General features: G+C 41.1%; 1 protein-coding gene across 4 annotated transcripts; it reads right to left on the bottom strand.

Moving 5' to 3' along the window:
- Window positions 1-29: 29 nt before the first annotated feature.
- LOC137789236 (cytohesin-1-like) lies at window positions 30-15,675 on the bottom strand. Of its 4 annotated transcripts, none has more exons than XM_068582582.1 (12): window positions 15,552-15,675; window positions 8,415-8,497; window positions 5,462-5,526; window positions 4,781-4,847; window positions 4,256-4,374; window positions 3,764-3,957; window positions 3,231-3,379; window positions 2,567-2,678; window positions 1,779-1,855; window positions 1,622-1,693; window positions 989-1,143; window positions 30-903 (listed from the first exon to the last, which is right to left on the bottom strand). In XM_068582582.1, the coding sequence occupies exons 1-12, from the start codon at window positions 15,634-15,636 to the stop codon at window positions 825-827; spliced, it is 1,257 nt and encodes a 418-aa protein (XP_068438683.1). In that variant the 5' UTR covers window positions 15,637-15,675; the 3' UTR covers window positions 30-824. The 4 variants fall into 4 exon arrangements, with proteins under 4 accessions (XP_068438683.1, XP_068438684.1, XP_068438686.1 ...); XM_068582583.1 differs by lacking the exon at window positions 15,552-15,675 and adding an exon at window positions 12,982-13,147; XM_068582585.1 differs by lacking the exon at window positions 15,552-15,675 and adding an exon at window positions 10,972-11,044 and having other exon boundaries at window positions 1,779-1,857; window positions 2,566-2,678.
- Window positions 15,676-17,454: the final 1,779 nt, after the last annotated feature.

The raw sequence follows: 17,454 nt of genomic DNA, 5'->3' as shown, positions 1-17,454 counted from the left end.
TACAGCAATAAAGTATTTTCCAGTCCTGGTTTGTTCGTCACTGACTTTTTATTTCAGAGTTAAATGTTGGTTTGCAAACTTTTAATGAGACAAAACTCAAAACAATAAATTACAAGAAATCTGGATAAATAAATATTTAGGTATTTATGCATGACCTTCATTTTCATTAACAGTGCTTTGACGAAAGACCAACAGCAGTAAGAAAACAGGCTTAGAAAAGAGCTTTTAAATCAGACAATACAACAATAAAGTCCAGCGTCCAGGATGAGGAGATGAAATTGGTTTTCCAGTTGATGTTTTCATTGTTTTCTGAATCATATGAATGTACGATGAGATTCATTCATCAGCAGTTCCCGTCATCCTCCTGTTATGTAAACGGTCTTTCAAAAAAAAAGGTGTAGAAAGGTTTTTATCAAATGTCACCTTCGTGTTCAACCACGAATAAAATAAATTCTGACTGAAAACATCTCCTGTTTAAGGAGCTGCAGAGCTCATCACAGCATGTATGAAGAGGATCTGAGGAGGAATCAGACCGCCGACTGTGAGAGGAGTGGGAGTGCTAACCAGAGGGCGCAGCTTCAGAAGTAGAGCGTTCAAAAATAAAGAGGTCTGCGACTGAATCATTTCATCTTTAGGCGGGCAATTAAACTTTAAAACAGAAAGGCAAACGTGCAGAGAAGGAGCTGTCGGTATTGCTTCAAAATGAGACAAAGGAAGAGCTTCTTTAAGAGCTGAATCCTCCGTCAGGTCCACGCCTCACAGCGGGAGAACCGGTTCCACGTCCAGTCAATCAAACCTTTCCCGTGATGTAATCCTCAGCGGCTCTACAGGCTTTTCAGAGACGACACCTTCTTCTTGCGAGCGGCCAGCATCTCGTAGAACGGGTCTTTGCTGATGGCGGCTCTGCAGGTGGAGGAGGAGGAAGGAGGGTTAGACACGAGTTTTCCTACTGATCCCCTGTAGCAGGGAGTTTAAAATGGAGGCTCACTTGATGCTGTCGATCCATTCGTCCTTCTCCTCGGCGGTCGGGGCGGAGATTCTGTAAAAAGTGTGGTTTCCCTCGACGACGCGCCCATCCGCCTCCGTCTTGCAGGCTTTGATCACCTGATCTTTGTGGGCCGAGATGAAGAGCTCGAAGCAGTTCTGTGAGGGAGCAACACCGACGACACTCGTCAAGAGATTCACAGGAAACGACTGAAAAGTGCTAGAACACGAATGAGGAATAAATAAATTTCGGACATGAAATATTTAAACAATTGTTGGTGAAATGCTGCTTGTGAACTGTCGTTTTAAAGAGGAAAACAAATGATTGATTCTGTAGTTCTTTAATAAAAAAACTAACGGATATCCAAGTACAATAGATGAAAGATACATAAATGATATCAGGATGTAATGCAGGTTGAGGTGACATTAAAAGACATCAACAAACTACTGATTAATTTAGTTTTATTTAACTGTATTTCGTTGCATCCAGTCGGCATCTCTTTCTGCATCTCTGCATACAGTTTCATGAAAGTATTATTTTCTGAAGATCTGCCATTTCCATCACTCTTTTCTCACACGACAAGAGAAAGTACATAACAGGATGTGGCCGAAAGAGAAAAGGGAATAAAGAGTTTACCGGTTTCTTGGAGTCATCGACCTCTCTGATATTCAGATTTTCCAGTGGAATAATTCCTCTGGGTTCTTTGTCCTTGAAAACAGCAGAGAGAGACAATAAATCAAAGTACTTACTCGAGGCAACATACATTATTTATGAGACATCTCTTATTACTTACAGTTGTGTATTCAAAGTAGTAGAGGCAGTTATCTGTGAGGATGAACCAGCGTCTCTTCCAGGTCTTCACTCGTCCACCTGAGGAGAGACTCCAGGTGAGCTACGACTTCATTAAGGAAACGAAGCGTAAGTTGTTGGAGCAGAAAGCCGGACTTCATTTGACGACAGAAGCACACTGACTGCACACATCAGCGGGTTATAGATCAGCCTTCTGATCGCTACGATGAAAGCAAAAAAGGTTAAAACGGGGGTCGGGTTGCCAGCAGTTAGAACAAAAAATGTGAAACTACTTTAAGTGTTTTCACATCAGGTCTGAACAGCAGACAAGCTCAGGGGGATGATCCGTCTTCAATCGAAAGCAAATTGTGATGCGAGGGGCGAATGCACACAGCCAGTGGGAGTGGAAAGGCAGGGGGGGGGGGAGCAAAGCGGACATTAATGCTGCGGGGCTTAAGGGTACATACCTCCTGGAGTCAAAACCCATGAAACACAAACAAACAAGAAGAATGTCAACAAAATAATTTGACAATGATGCAACTCCATGTTGAAGGTGCAGTTACACATCTAGTCCACTAGAGGGCCTTCCAGCTCACAGTGAATAATTCTGAATGAGTGAAATGAAATGCATTAAAACTAAAATATAAATGGAACACTTGTTTTTGCAATGAAATATCTTAGGCCTAAGTTCCTCAAATCCTTTATTTCAACTCCAGAAAGCTAGAGGCAAATATACAACAGTTGCATTACTATTTCTGCTCGTTGACTTTTGCGTCACATGGCTGCACATACCGAGTTTCAGCAGCCATCCTTCTCTGTCGGGGTTGAAGAAGGTGTGTGTGAGGTCGTTCCCATCGTCCTCTGGGATCTTGAAGGGTTCGTTCTTGATGCTGTCGTACAGGTTCTACATAGAGGAGGAGACATTTACTTTGAGTATCTTCAAAGAGAAGAACCACTACATTTCAGGGGCAAATATTGTACTTTTCACTCCACTTACTTTTCACTCACTCGACGTAATCAGTTAATAATTGTGATTTTAAGGGTTAAGTCTCTCAGCAGTACACAGGATCAGTACCTTCTCCTTTAATAGCTGCAACAATAGTGATGCGGACACACCTTTACTTTTAAATATGTCTCTTTTAATGCAGATACGTTGATATTGTTATTTAAATACAGATCTTAAATAAAGATAAAGCTACTTTTTATAGAACATTTGTTGTGTTAAATTGGTCATCAAGCTGTTTGACTAACTTTAGACTTTTTATTCGACATCAGATTTTTAACAACTGTAAACGTAGTGTGTGTGTGTGTGTGTGTGTGTGTGTGTGTGTGTGTGTGTATGTCGCACAAATCATCAAAGCAAGTAAAACCACTGTGTTTTTGTAGTACAAGTACACTTTGTACTGTCCAAATATACCACAGAGGGGAAGGCTTGAGGGAAATAAACGCGTCTCACTCTGAGTAGCTCCTCCGGCAGGTCTCCCCCATCATTGATGCCTCTGTTCATCGCCGTGAATCTCTGAACGGAGGGTTTGTCCTTCACGTTAGGGTTGTGTAGACTCGTGTTCAACATGATCACAGCGAACGACAACACATAGCAGGTATCTGTAGAAGAAGACAAAGAGTGTGTGTGTGTGCTTTTTCAGGACTTGATCACGAAACCTTTAATCATTATGTGTCTCTGTACTAGTATTAGCTGATTTCAGTCATTTACATGTGTGACATAAGGTGGATACGAGGACAAGACAGAAATGTGCAATGAACATTATTTACACATAATGACGTTTATCTGCAATGTGTTTTTGTGATTGAGTTTGAACATTTTCAGACAGTATATGTCCAGAAGAAAAGGATGTTTTTGGGGGAAATAATAGTTTTATCGCTGACTCCTGAAATAAATTCAGTATCTTTACTTATGTGTTTTCCTCAAAAAGGAGAATTACGAAAAACTGTGAAAGTAGAATTGTACGTTTTTTGAACTGCATGTACCTGTGTTTTGAAACACTCCGGGGTTGCAGCGACAGTATCGCAGGGCGAACGCCTCCATCATGCGGTCGATCTTTTGAGCCTCGCCGGGCAGCCGGAAGCTCCACAGGAACTGCCTGAGAGCCTGAACCAGGTTCAAGTCTGTAAACTCGTGTAACTCCAGGAAGGCGTGCAGGACCTCGATGTTGAAGTCATCTCTGCACACATGGACATGCACATCACACACAAACACACAAACACAGGGAGTAAACAGAAAGACAACAGGATCAGGAACTGAATGCAGCTCTGTTATCAAAGGGTTAAGGTTAGCATAATGTAGCATACACTAGTATAAAGTGCAAAAATGCTAATTAATTCCCAGGTTTTCAGACTCATTCCTGCAGCTCTACAGAAGGAATTATTAGGAACACCTGTGCTTTTCCTGCTATGACAAATCAAAAGAATGTCTGCTCTGAACAATGACCCGTCAGAGCGAACGTCATTAGTGTCACTTACCTCTCCCCTAAGTAGTCGCCGATAGCGGTCTTATTGAGCCCCTCGCCCTTGTAGAGGAACTGGGCGATGTCGTCGCTGGTGTTCTTCAGCAGGGAGCTGTCAATCAAGAAGCGAATCCCCTGACGGAGAAAATCAGAACTCTGAACATCATTCACTAAAATTACAAATTCACCAAATATTAACTTCTTAAAAAGATCTGAACAACAAGTAGATCATTGTTTTATTGTCCAAAGGGGTAAAAGCACCAAGTGATCGTATGCAGCAGTTGTTATTTTAAATTAGAAAAAGGTCTAAGACAGTTTCACTAAACTCTTAACACTAATCTAGACCTGCGACCGCCAACAATCAGGAGCATCAATCGGGACTGCGTTTCAGACCAAACAAGACATTTAAAGACATTTTCCAGAGGTTTTGTAGATTGATCGATCAATCGATGAAGTGATAAATAATCCGGACTTTAAATCGACAAGAAAATATTGATTAGTTGCAGCCCTACACAAAAGGAAGCGCCTCATTTGTTCTCACCTTCTTGGGGTCCATGTTGAACTTCTTTCGGCCCATGGCCATCTGTTTATTCCTCTGCATGCTTTTCCTAAAACCAATTAAAAAAGAACAGAAACTGAATTCATGGTTCTGCAAAAAAGGCAAAAAAACAACAACCGACTAATCATTTAATTTATTAATCAAGAAAAAAGGCCAAACATCCACTAGTTTCAGCTGTGAGGCGTTGTTGTTTTTCTCTGTTTTTCTTCAAAGCAAACTGAATATCTTTGAGTGGAGATCCATTCTCAACCTTAGGGGCTCTTTGAAGAAGAAGGAAAAGCTTTCAATACAGTAGAAAGCTCCCAGAATAGCCAGGGAAGTGGACCTTGTGTTTTTTTTATATTTATATATTATATTTACCAATGAAAATTGTTTGGTTCTGAACTGTTGCTCAGACAAAATAAGCAATGTAAAGACTTCACATTGGGCTCTGGGGTCCTTTTTATGGATTTAAACTATCATTGGGCAAAATATTCAACAGATGTATCAATAATGTCAACAATCCTTAGTTGCACCCTTAAATCTCACAAAGCATTGAACTCTTTCATGAGTGTAAAGCAGATTGTTCTGTTTTTCCCCATGAATGCACTTCCACTAAAACAAATCCTGAGTGGCCCACAGCTGCCCACGCACACACAGAGAAATGGTTGAGAGATACTTTACCTCTCTTCAGTCAGGCCCAGGTGTTCAATCTCATTGGTCACCTCTGCTATCTCATCCTTCAGCCTCTGACAGCAGACAGACAGACAGAGAGAGAGAGAGAGGAGGCAAGAGATGAATCAGGAACCAGAAAACAAACGGTACATACATGTGATGCATGTATGTGATGTGTGAGGTAATTTGGCTCACGGCAGTAAAATGCTTTTCACATGATTGTCTGTTCCAGTTGCATCTCGCTGACCAACGCATCCAGACAAGCGCTTCTTACGGAAGAAATGACCCAGAAAGAAAAGGGCTAAAAGTACACACATGCTTCACTCTCTCACGGACCGACTCATTCTTCCTCTCGGTAGGAGTTTTGTGGAGGAGCCACCCTCTGCAGAAAGCCCTCTCTGGGAGCTGGAGCACCTGTTCTGGGGTCAGAGCCGACCACCCTTCCTCTGTTTGCGTCTCCCAGCTCCTCCTCTCCCCTGTGTTGACCCAGATTCATCAGACGCCCCCCCCCCCCATCTCCCTGACACCCTCCACCCCGGGCTACTTGAGTGGCACACAAGTAGGGAGACGGGAATATGCCGGATCAAAGACTTGGACCGGCTTAGCGGAGCTGCTCCAGAGAGCTCAGAGGTTATGGGAGGAAAGAGGAGAGGAGAGCAACAGATGGAGAAACACTGAGCCCAGCAGAAAAGATAATGAATTGAGATAATTATAGAAAAGAGAAAGACAAAAAAAAAAAGCAGACGAGGTCAGTGTCTCAGATTAGAGCTACAACCATCTACAAGTCTCAGTGGGTGTGTGATATGTGTGTGAAAACCAGGTAAACGAGGTGAATATCTTCACTTGGCATGTGTGTTTCTATGGTTACACCCCCTTATAAAAACGAACAGCATCCTTCATCTCCATTACTGGAAAATTTCATGGATCATTACCCAGAGCAACACAAGGCGGGCTTAGAGGAGAGAAGCGCCGAGCGAGAGTCGACCCCGGTAATAAACTCCATCAATCTAGTCGCACAGTGTTGCAGCCCTGTGGCTGTGTGTGTGTGTGTGTGTGTGTGTGTGTGTGTGTGTGTGTGTGTGTGTGTGTGTGTGTGTGTGTGTGTGTGTGTGTGTGTGTGTGTGTGTGTGCGCGTGTGTGTCTGTGTATGTGTGCGTGTTTGTCTTTGTGTGTGTGTTTTAGACGCTCACCTTGCTGACCGAAGACTAATGAAGGGGCTCGATAGAATTTTAACCAAATCTGACTCCTGTTATAAATCCTTTATTGAATCTTTTTGTTTGGTACGAATTAATTAAAATGTATAAGTTCCTCTTATATCTTTATTTACCGCAGTAACACCAGTCTTGTGTGTTGAAAGAGCTTTCACCACATATTTTCTCACTGCTCTGTGACATTCATCAACCATGTCCTGACTCATTTTTCCTCTTGCTGCAAGGGTTTTGTTTGCTCCTCGCTGAGTAAAAACAAAAAGAGAAAAAAAATACTAATTATACTCCACATTAACTGCACTAGTGAGTCGACCAATTGATTAGATGGCTATCTATGAAATGTTATCAAAAACAAAGTGCTCATGTTGATGTCATAAACTGCTCTGCCAACAGTCCAAAACCCCAAAATGTTTAGTTTATATCACATAAAACGATTTACAAACTGTAACTCTGGGATTTGGGAGATTTTGAACTTGAGAAATTAATGAACAATTACTAATAAACTACCAAAAAAGTTGACATTTAATTTTCCTGTATTGCCAAACTGGCTCATCTGTAAGCATTAGTTGCAGCCCTAAACTCAGTCATCAACAAACATACATAATATGAGGCCGAGTAAAAGGTTATTAAGGGTTCTTTGATTCAACTTTCAGAATTTCTTTAACTACAATTTTTGTTCATGAGGATAAGGCCAGCTATCCCCCCCTAATCTGGCAAAACACATTTGTCCAGATAAAAGGCTCACACAGACAACCCCGCTAATTTATTTGAGGTTGAAGGGCACTGAGGCAGGGGGTCAAACTGTCCCTCCAGGCAGAGAGAGCTGGAGGACACGCATACACATGTACACGCATACACATGTACACAAGGTCCACCCCCCTCGCACACTAGCACACCACACAAAGAGGATCATCTGTCTTGAATGCGTACAGTAACGCTCTAGTGGTCATACGCCTGAACACCCCCCTCCAAACACACACACAAAAAAGGTCTAGACATGGAGGTACAAACCTACTCAAGGACACAGAGAGAAGAAAGGACTTCCTGAACAATGCGATGTTCAGACAAAGAGATACAAACAATGCATTGTACGATTCTGCAATTATCTGAAGTAAATAAAATGGTTAAAAGATTTACAACTTTTTTTTTAGGTATGCCTCAAAACAGTCGTCATTAAAACACATCATTCACAGTCCTCGTGCCCAAATGTGTTAAAACCTTTAGCTGAAGTTGATCATCCAAGTGGATATCTTCCAAAATTAGTGTTTTTGGTACACAATTCCCTGTTCCTTTGTTTCCACTGCAGCTCAACAGAGCAACGCTGTCCACAAACAGAAAGAAGGGAATTTCCCTCTAAAAAAAAACACAAACTTTGAACAACACCCATTTGATTTGTCTCCTTCAGACTGCTGAAACCTATTATTATTGTCCCATGTACTTTTGCACAGAAGGAGGTCTGTGGATTTTACCATCACTTGCATTGTAAAAACTGTGAAAGCTAAAAATAAAAAAAATAAAAAAATAAAATTAAAAAGAACCGTTAAAGAGAAATAAATTTGCAACAGTCCAGACCGCCGAAGGGTTTTACAGCCGGGAACAAAACAAACTCCCCGTTCACAGCTGCATTTTGTCCAAGCAGTAATAACTGAGGACAGAAAACAAAAACGTTGCCAAGAATCTGGAACTTCAGATGAAGGTTTAACAAACGGATTAAATAAATTAAAGGTGAAAGGGAGACGAGTGTGTCTTATTACTTGTATGTCATGCAGTAGCTCCTGTTTTCTGCGGCGGATGCTTTCCAGCTCCTGTCTCTCCTCTGGACTGAGGTCATCAGGCACTGAGGAGAGAGAGACATGCAGCACTCAAATACAACAATCAAATATACCCACAGACACAATAGGCAATATGTACTGGACACACACACACACACACACACAGCTCTGAGTCACTATGGTAACACATTCTTTGATCCATCAAATTACCCTCAGCATCCAAACCCCAAAGTGGAAAATACATTTTAAAAACTTTGTTTTATACACACGTGTACACACAGACACACACTAATACGCTAAAATGTGACGACTTCTGGTCATGACATTGAAGCAAACAACCAAGTACGGAAGAGGAAATAATAACATCTAAAATTGTGTCACTCAGACGGCTTTTGGACCAAGTATCGTGAAGCCCAAACGTGAATAATTGTGTCAAAATGTGACAGTTTTCATATATTTGAGCTTTTCTTTTGCTGAAAATTATGTTTCTCTTGTAGTTAGTATTGTTAGATTAATGATAATCTGTAGTAGTAGCAGAAGGCTGACAGAAAACTACTAAATCTACATGGTAAGAGTGATTTTATCTCCTGAAACTAGGACCAAACATTCACAATTTACAAATGTTTATTGCAAAGAATGCAACACATAAAAGGTGTTTGCCATCGTGCACTCTGCAAAAGTCTGCTCTCTCATATTGACATTGGCGACACAACAGAATTTAGCTCAGTTCAGGCAGGTTTAGACATATTATAAATAGAAGAAACATGGTTTAAAAAGCGTTAATTAGATTGGACATCTTACTATATTTGTTAAGCTCAAATGTGCATGCCGCCTAATATTTAATACACACCCATAACTGCCTGAACAAGTGTACACTCTGATAGAGCAGAAGTTCCCGAGTCCACTGACACGCACGATATCTGCAGAGGAACGATAAGGTGATGAGGGAAACGTGGCTCAGTTAGTCACAGACTTGTGGTTTTTCTTAAGAAACCTTCAGCAAGAAGTAAAAAAAGGAAAGAGGAAGATTACATTCCAGTAATGAAAGAGGGAACGCAGCATGCAGTTGTGTAGTTCGACATTATGCATCAACTGTAACTGCTGTTCCTCTCCACTGGGTGCCGAACAAAGCTTCTGCTATGGCTACTCTTTAAAAAAGACTCCAACGAGGGACAAAAGGTGAAGGAAAAAGGTACAAATTATGCTGAATAACAAGGAGCGACAGAGGACATGTTGAGCTGTGCTGCTGCTGCTGTTTGTCGGCCTCATTACAGGAGTCACGCTGAGCCATCCAGTCCAACCGTGTCAACGTCTGGAGCAACAGAGGAGCAACTATTCACCGTTATCCAATATTTCAGAACACGTTACAATGATTTTAGTAATGACAATTCGAAAAAGTAAATCTGTCCATTAAAAATATTTTTATAGGGCCTTCAAATGACCTTCAATTTTTAACCATTGAAAACATAACTGCAAGAAACTTTGTTTTACAACTTCACAAACTGAATTTTAGCATTATATCATTTTGTCACTTAAAGATTCATGTTGGACAAAATAAGTCCTACCTCAAGGTCGGCTTCTCGAGAGGCCAAGTTGACAAAATGTTTGTTTTTCCTTTGTTTTGTTGCAGATAAACAATCTATCAACTTGTTGTCAATAAATTAACACCAAGTTTCAGTTGTACAGTACACATACACATAAAAACCTGATAATTGTATCGGCTAATTAATATTGAACGTAAACATTTAAAATCCATCTTATGACATGAAGACAGACACCTCGGGCTGTGTTCAATGCAAATCAAGTAGGAGCCACAGCCACAGCCTTAGATAGTGATATTATTTACATACTGGAAACACACAGACAGTGACGCACTCGCTCATCATATACACATAACCCTGGTCCACAGAGAGAGGTTTAAGTAGGCCGGAACAGCTCTTATTATAAACCTGAGGACGAGAATAACGCAGCATTGTGAGCGGAGAGGCAGTGAAACTGACATTCACACTCACTTCCTCCCTCTGGCTTTTAATTCAGAGAGGAGGAAATAAGACTCATGAAACACTGTCATATCATTCATCCTCCCCTCAAACAAATAAACACACCAATTCCGGCGTAAATAACAACATGCGTGTTCAACCAGCTGCTCTGCATAGTCTGGAGGTCATAGAGTGTGTGTTTGTGTTGGCAAGTAATGGGACACCTTGCAGTAGCAAAGCTGCTGATGACCAACTGCTATGGACAACCGACACATTCAGGACTAAAGTTCACTCTCTTTCCTTCTTCTTCCACCCTATTGTTTGTAAGTTATGCAACACATTACATCCTCTGAAGACACAATGACATGAAAAAAACTTAAACGACGCATTTGTTCTGTCTGGGTTTCCAGATGTCGGAATTTTCAAAGGAAGACGTGACAACACACACGCACGCACGCACAAACTCATTCAGATAAGTCGCTTCAAAATAGCTCTGATGCAGAAGTTATGATGACGCACTGAACGCCTACACATTTCTGTCATAATCCTGAGGTTCATACCAGAGAAAGCGTCTATCTTCTGCAGAGTAGCTTCACCACACGTCCCAATGGTCCGAGTACCCCCAGTGCAGCTGAAAAAAAGGTTTGATTCCCACTCCAGTTTGTTCTATAAAGTCTACAAGTCCAACTGAGTCACTATTCACAGTAGAAAACAGCCTGTGAATAATGTAGACAGACTGCAGTCCAATCTGGTATCTCCAAAAATAATCCAGTCCTGCCCGAGCCCTCCAATGATCCCAATCCCAATCCTGTGGTTCTCTCGTCCAGCCTCCCTACTTCTTAATCCTCAGGGTCTCATTCCAGCGTAGGGGAAAGGAGGAGAGCAAGCCTGCAGCTAAATGAAGAAGAGGACAAGTGTGTTTCGAGTGTGTGTGTGTGTGTGTGTGTGTGTGTGTGTGTGTGTGTGTGTGTGTGTGTGTGTGTGTGTGTATGTGTGTATGTGTGTGTGTGTGTATGTGTGAGCGAGGGGCAAACCCTTGAACTCCCATCTCTCTCCCCCACCTCCTCCTGTGCATCTTGACTCCTCCCTCCTTCACACCGTATCAAACACAGGCTCCCCCACGTGGACACTGGTGTCCCAGAGAGAAAGAAGGTAGGGAGTCACAGTTTCGCAGGAGGCGCAGACATGACGCACGTCTCCTCAACAGCAGCAACTTACAAAAAGTGATAAACAACAAATTACCAAACAAGAGCTTTCTGTTCTTGTAGAATTAAATACTTCATTATCTTCTGCTTATCACATGTGGTTGCTCATAGAACACACCAACAACAACTCCCTCATTGGTTTGTCTCATTGTTGCACCCACAGGACCGCAGCTGACCCAGGACCCGAGGCAAAGACTAGGAAATGATCTGCGTTCCAGTTCACACGGCACAAAAAATGTCCATTTCAGTGTTCACAAGGCAATAATTGTGCATTTCAATGTTCCCTGGCCCCAAGGCTAAGAAGTTAAACATAGTGCCATAATCCTGTGGTTATGGTAAACTCCCTGGTGACTGATTTGCATTCACACAGCCTTTAGGCTCAAAAGTCCAGTAAGGATGTAGAGACAAATCCAAGCAGCGGGGGAGAACAGCCTGAGCCTCAACGCGGGAAAATGAAAAAAACATTTTTATAAGTGGCAGAGAGAGGAAGTGAGGACAATTCGAGCTGCTCTTGTGGTAACGTTTTTTAAAAGTGAATTATCCATCAGGTAAGAAAAAGCTAAATAGTCCATCAGTAGTATAATGCTTAAACAATAAGGTACCAGTCACTTTGTCAAGTCGCTATGAAAAACTTCTTGTACTGGTGGAAGTGTTGACGGTAGCTACTGAAACAATTCATGTTATTGGTAGTCTATTTTGATGACTTGTCCATCCGCGACACAGTGAAACATCTTTAAATCACATTTTGTAATCTGTTTGGACAGGTTTCCCCCCACACGACGGAATAGGATATCTCCCCACAAAGCACATCCTGTAAGAGTGGCTCAAATTGCCAGAGGAAACACTGGTGTAGCTGTGAGGAAACTCATTTATAATCCAAGTTATGTTCCCTTTGTATGCTTCTCCACAACATCATTTCCCTGCCAGTGTCCAAAATGGGCAGAGAAGTACTTCTCTGCCCATTTTGGACACAGGCAGGGAAGCCAACTAACTTCCAACCGATAAATGGGTGCATTGATTGTATTTATAGACACATGGATTATAAAGCGCTGCACAATAAGCACAACCCCCCATGAGCTCTGGCCTCAATCTATTCTAGATGAATAATAATGGATCCGTTGTACCAGTTTTGTTAAGACTACCAAAGAGCATTAAAGTTAACAAATCAGTCGGTTGAGGACAAGTTGCGTTTGCTCTGTTGATTGGAAACTAAACGCCAAAACATATAAGTGTAAACCCAGGAGGTATTCGGGCAATACGTGATGTGACGTGCACACTTCGACTACACAACGTTAAATAACGTTTCATTAGCTGGTTGGCTAAACTGGTTAGCTAGCTTACGTTAACTAAAGCGGGTTAACTTACCAACTCCGTCTTCCGACTTTAAAACCATATCTGCGACGTTGGTCGACGCTGGTTTAACGAACGACGCTCAATGCTTCACTTTAAAATAACTTTATAGCTCGAAACGTGTCTGTTTCCTCAGTCAGATACCGTTAGACTGGCAGTTAATGACAACTGTGGACTGGAGACAGGCCGGTGTTGGGGCAGAGTGACGTAGGCGCGGCTTCAGAGGCAGCAGCCAATCAGAGAGCAGATACTGACATCTATCTATCTATCTATCTATCTATCTATCTATCTATCTATCTATCTATCTATCTATCTATCTATCTATCTATCTATCTATCTATCTAAAATGTGTTAGATATAAAATACAGAGAAGACAAGTAATTAAAGAAAAGTGAAGTTTGGTGTGGCATTTGAAGATAATAATCATAATGTAATCATGACATAATACATCAGAAATTATACTTTTTTATAATCATGAGATACAATGAGTGATAATAGCAGAAGCATATCTTGTTATTTTGATTTAGTATTTTGAAAGCTTGTCATGCTTTGCATTTCATCTATTTTTGTTCTCTGGCAGAATCAGTTTCCTTTATGTATGTAGAGAGAAAAGGAGAAGTGTATTTGCATCCTCGAATCTCTGTGTTTTTAGATGTGTATAGTGTGTATCTCTATCTGTAGCCCCATGCTCAAAACAGCCAATTGAATGTATTTACCCCTGAGGATATGTGTAAATGCTCCACTTTATTAAAGTTGTACAGTATAGCACTCCACCCTGCTCGGTCCAAAGTAGTGAATGGAATTCATCAAAAGCAGGAAGAGGAAACACGACTCAACGAGTACAAAATTTAAAAAAAACATTGCATTAATATACCCCCGCCTGCAGAAAAAGACATATTAATATAAATGAGTGCAAAGACGTTGATATCAGACGATCGGTGGCCTATGTGTGAGGGAAAAAGGAAGGGAGAGGAGAGGATGTAGGGAAGGATCGAAGAAAGGATTGCAGCTGTGCGCTTGAATCAGTGCTTTATTCAGAGTTTGGACACACCAAAAACAGGATATGAGGACGGGCAGGGATGTAGCCGTTTAAAGGGTCAGCTCACCCAAATACAAGGCAGAGAGTATTCCTTTGGTAAAAGAAGTTCAAATGAAACCAGTTGACAGCGAGGTCTGTGGATTATCCAGATGTAGATGCTGTTTATGGAAAGATATTTTTAATTTGAGGCGGAGACACAAATCGCTTAGACAGCTAGACAAGTTAAAACAAAATGATTTGCAAGACAAGTGAGAAAATGATCCAACTTTTGAGTAATTACATGTTTAAGGGAGAAATCGATAATATATGATACAATAAAAACATTTGTTTTGTGAATGGCTGTCTGCGTATGCAAAAAGGGAAAATTCATGAATAAAAAATGGAAAGAGGAATAAAAACAACAAAATTAATAAAATAATATAATGGGAACTAGTAAACTAGTAATAATGATATGATATTAAATGTACTGTATTCATTTTCAAAGGAAGCTGTAACACTTATTGAGTAAATCCGCTTCAGTGAAACTGGTCATGTTTGTAGAGGCCTTGAGGCATAACACACATACATAACAAAGCAGAAGAAATGACAGGAAAATAGAAGTGAAAGTCCAGTTATATAGAACTCATGAAAGCTATGCAGCGCGTGGAAATAACCTGTGCCATCACCGCGCTGCTTTCATTGAGAAAAGAATGAATGAGCACATTGATACAGAACGAAAGCACCTGCACAGACGCAGAGGGAGAGCAGAGGGCAGCGATGGAGATGATGTCACTCGAGCGCCCACTGGAGAGCTCCTGGACCAGAGGACCATGGCTGTGCGTCATGCTCTCAAATCAAACCCAATATCACACACACACGCACACACACACACACACACACACACACACACACACACACACACACACACACACACACACACACACACACACTCACTCACACTCATACTCACACAGACTCACAGTTTGTCTGACTTGTGTGTAGATAAATGCAGAAATGTCAGAAACACAGCATGGACACACACATACACACAAACACATACATACACACACACACACACATGCACACACCCACACACACACACACACACACACACACACACACACACACAGTTTGTCTGACTGGTGTGTAGATAAACACAGAAATGTCAGAAAACCAGAGCATGACGCGCGCGCGCACACACACACACACACACACACACACACACACACACACACACACACATATATACACAGCACTATGTGTCTTGATAACCTAACAGAAAATCACCACGGCAACTAAACACTGGTCGCACTTTGTGCCAGTCCTGCTCTGTGTGTTTGTCTCCCGGCGTTCAAGAGTCCCACAAAAAGCGCCGCCTCACCAGCAAAGATGTCACAACGCCAACAACGCCAAACAATTTGGAAAGCACTTTAATCAAAATTGTGAAAATTAAAGGAAAAAAATGCAACTCAAGGTTTACTCATCAACACGCACGGCACGCATTAATAAGCTCAGAGAGGTATCATATTTCTATTTTCTAAGATAACAGACAAAAGACGAGACTCACCTGTGGCTTTAGCGGGGGCCCCTGGTCGCACCGGACAGAGAAATGCCTTGAAGCTGGAGGCACACAGCTCGCTCACAGTCCCCATCACAACGCGGCGTGTGTTCAGGAGTTTGTGGCCAAACAGTTCTCGGTGCTAGCGGTTCCCTCTCACCATCTCTGGGCTTCGCTCCCCTCCTAAGTCGACATCACACTTGACTAAAAGGCTCTGGCCTCAATCAGAAGCCGTTTAGCGTTTTCCCTCCCGACTGCTGCCACCAGACTCTGACAGACTGAGAAAAGAAAAAAAAACACACACTACCCTCTCTCTCTCTCTTTATCCGCCCTCCTCCCTCTTGTTCACACACTTGACCTTACTCCTGAATCCAGCCTCGCACTCTCCACACTTCCAATATACACACACAAAAAGCTATTCCCATCAAAATGCATGTTATAATAGTCTATACATTCCTCACTTAAAAAGGGCATGGATACACACAGTGGGTGTCTATATTACACACACCATATTCAGACACCCACCCACTGCGGTGTCACTTTGAACAGTTGTTAATTTATTCTTGGAAGTGGTGACAAATGTACACATGCACACTATCCTGCTGTTTCACACCCACACACACACACTTCGGGGCACAGGCCAGTTTGGTCTGAGTTGAGCAAACACACATACACACATAGACACACACAGCGTATGTTGCATTTCAGTAGTGGAAGATATAGTAATACCCTTTATTTGAATTAACTGACAGTGAAAATATGTAAGAGTCCCACATTCAAAGGCATTTTGACGTTGTGTTTATTTCTGACATGTTTGATTTATATTTTTTATCTGCTTGTTATGATTTTATAAATTAAAATAAATAACAAAAAAGAATATTTAGAACATAATGTTCCTGAATAAATTATAAACTGTTATGATTCCTGAAACATTTACACGTAAACAGCATTGTCATTATTATTCTTTTACAGATTTAAATCTATGAATCTATGAACTGATATTTAGTTGGTATTAAAACAACCTACAAATGATCTCGTATCGATTGCTATAGTGCAAAGTATATTATGTACCTCTAAAATGTTACTCTATGCACAATAAAGTAGCACAAGAAATGTATATATAGCAGAAGTAACTGTATAGTAGTAATAAGATAAGAAAGGGTGACAAAGGTCGAGGCAGTAGCACTTAATGGCCTTTATTCTAGAGGCAGAAATATCACCTTATGAACTTTATTAATCATTTAGCTAATTGAGTTTAACCAATACAAAATGTAGCTGTGATTACAGCATTATGATATATTAAAAGCCATCTTGTAACATTGGTAGTAGAAGAAACACAGGGTCTTATAACAGTGTGAAAAATACCATCAAATGTTGGCACTGCTACTTTAGACCTATAAATATACATTTTCATATCTGCCATTAAGGACCAGCGCTATGAGGTTTGAGTTATGATATAATTGCCCTTAAAGGATGCTGTTAAAGTTTAATTCTGCACAAAATACTTAGTTTCCTCTTTACTTTCACTTGCACTACATTTCCTATCGGCATCACTCCATTTATTTCTTCCACTCATTAAATCTATTTGAGTCTTTGATTATCTAATTTCTTCTCCTTTCTCTGTAGAGCTGACCTCTTTCTGTTGACCTCACACTCCTGATAACCAGGAATATCTCCTCTATTCAACTTTAACAGCATTTTGTGGCTTTACAAGACTCACAATTCAGTGTTTTTAGGTTTAAACTTTATTTTTAGTCGGTGTGTAGAGTACGTGGTGCGATGTAAGCAGTCCCAGTATTGTGTGATTTGCATATGAAATAAGATATTCAAAATAATCCGAAAAAGAGTGCGATGGTCTGTTTCAACAGCACTTCATTGGACAGCAATACTTAAAAATTGTGTACATATGGAT

Source organism: Clinocottus analis, unplaced genomic scaffold, assembly GCF_023055335.1.
Source record: "Clinocottus analis isolate CAN_PGR_092001 unplaced genomic scaffold, fCliAna1.0.p SCAF_19, whole genome shotgun sequence".
NCBI lineage: Eukaryota > Metazoa > Chordata > Actinopteri > Perciformes > Cottidae > Clinocottus > Clinocottus analis.
Note: the sequence above shows the minus strand (reverse complement) of the source record. Positions and strands in the feature narration are given on the sequence as shown.

Coding starts and splice junctions, on each gene's coding strand:
- LOC137789236 (XM_068582582.1), bottom strand. CDS start 15,636: ATGGGGACTGTGAGCGAGCTGTGTGCCTCCAGCTTCAAGGCATTTCTC. Junction 4,848..5,461: donor CTGGGCCTGACTGAAGAGAG/GTAAAGTATCTC, acceptor AATTGGTTTTAG/GAAAAGCATGCAGAGGAATA. Junction 3,958..4,255: donor GGCGACTACTTAGGGGAGAG/GTAAGTGACACT, acceptor CCATGTGTGCAG/AGATGACTTCAACATCGAGG.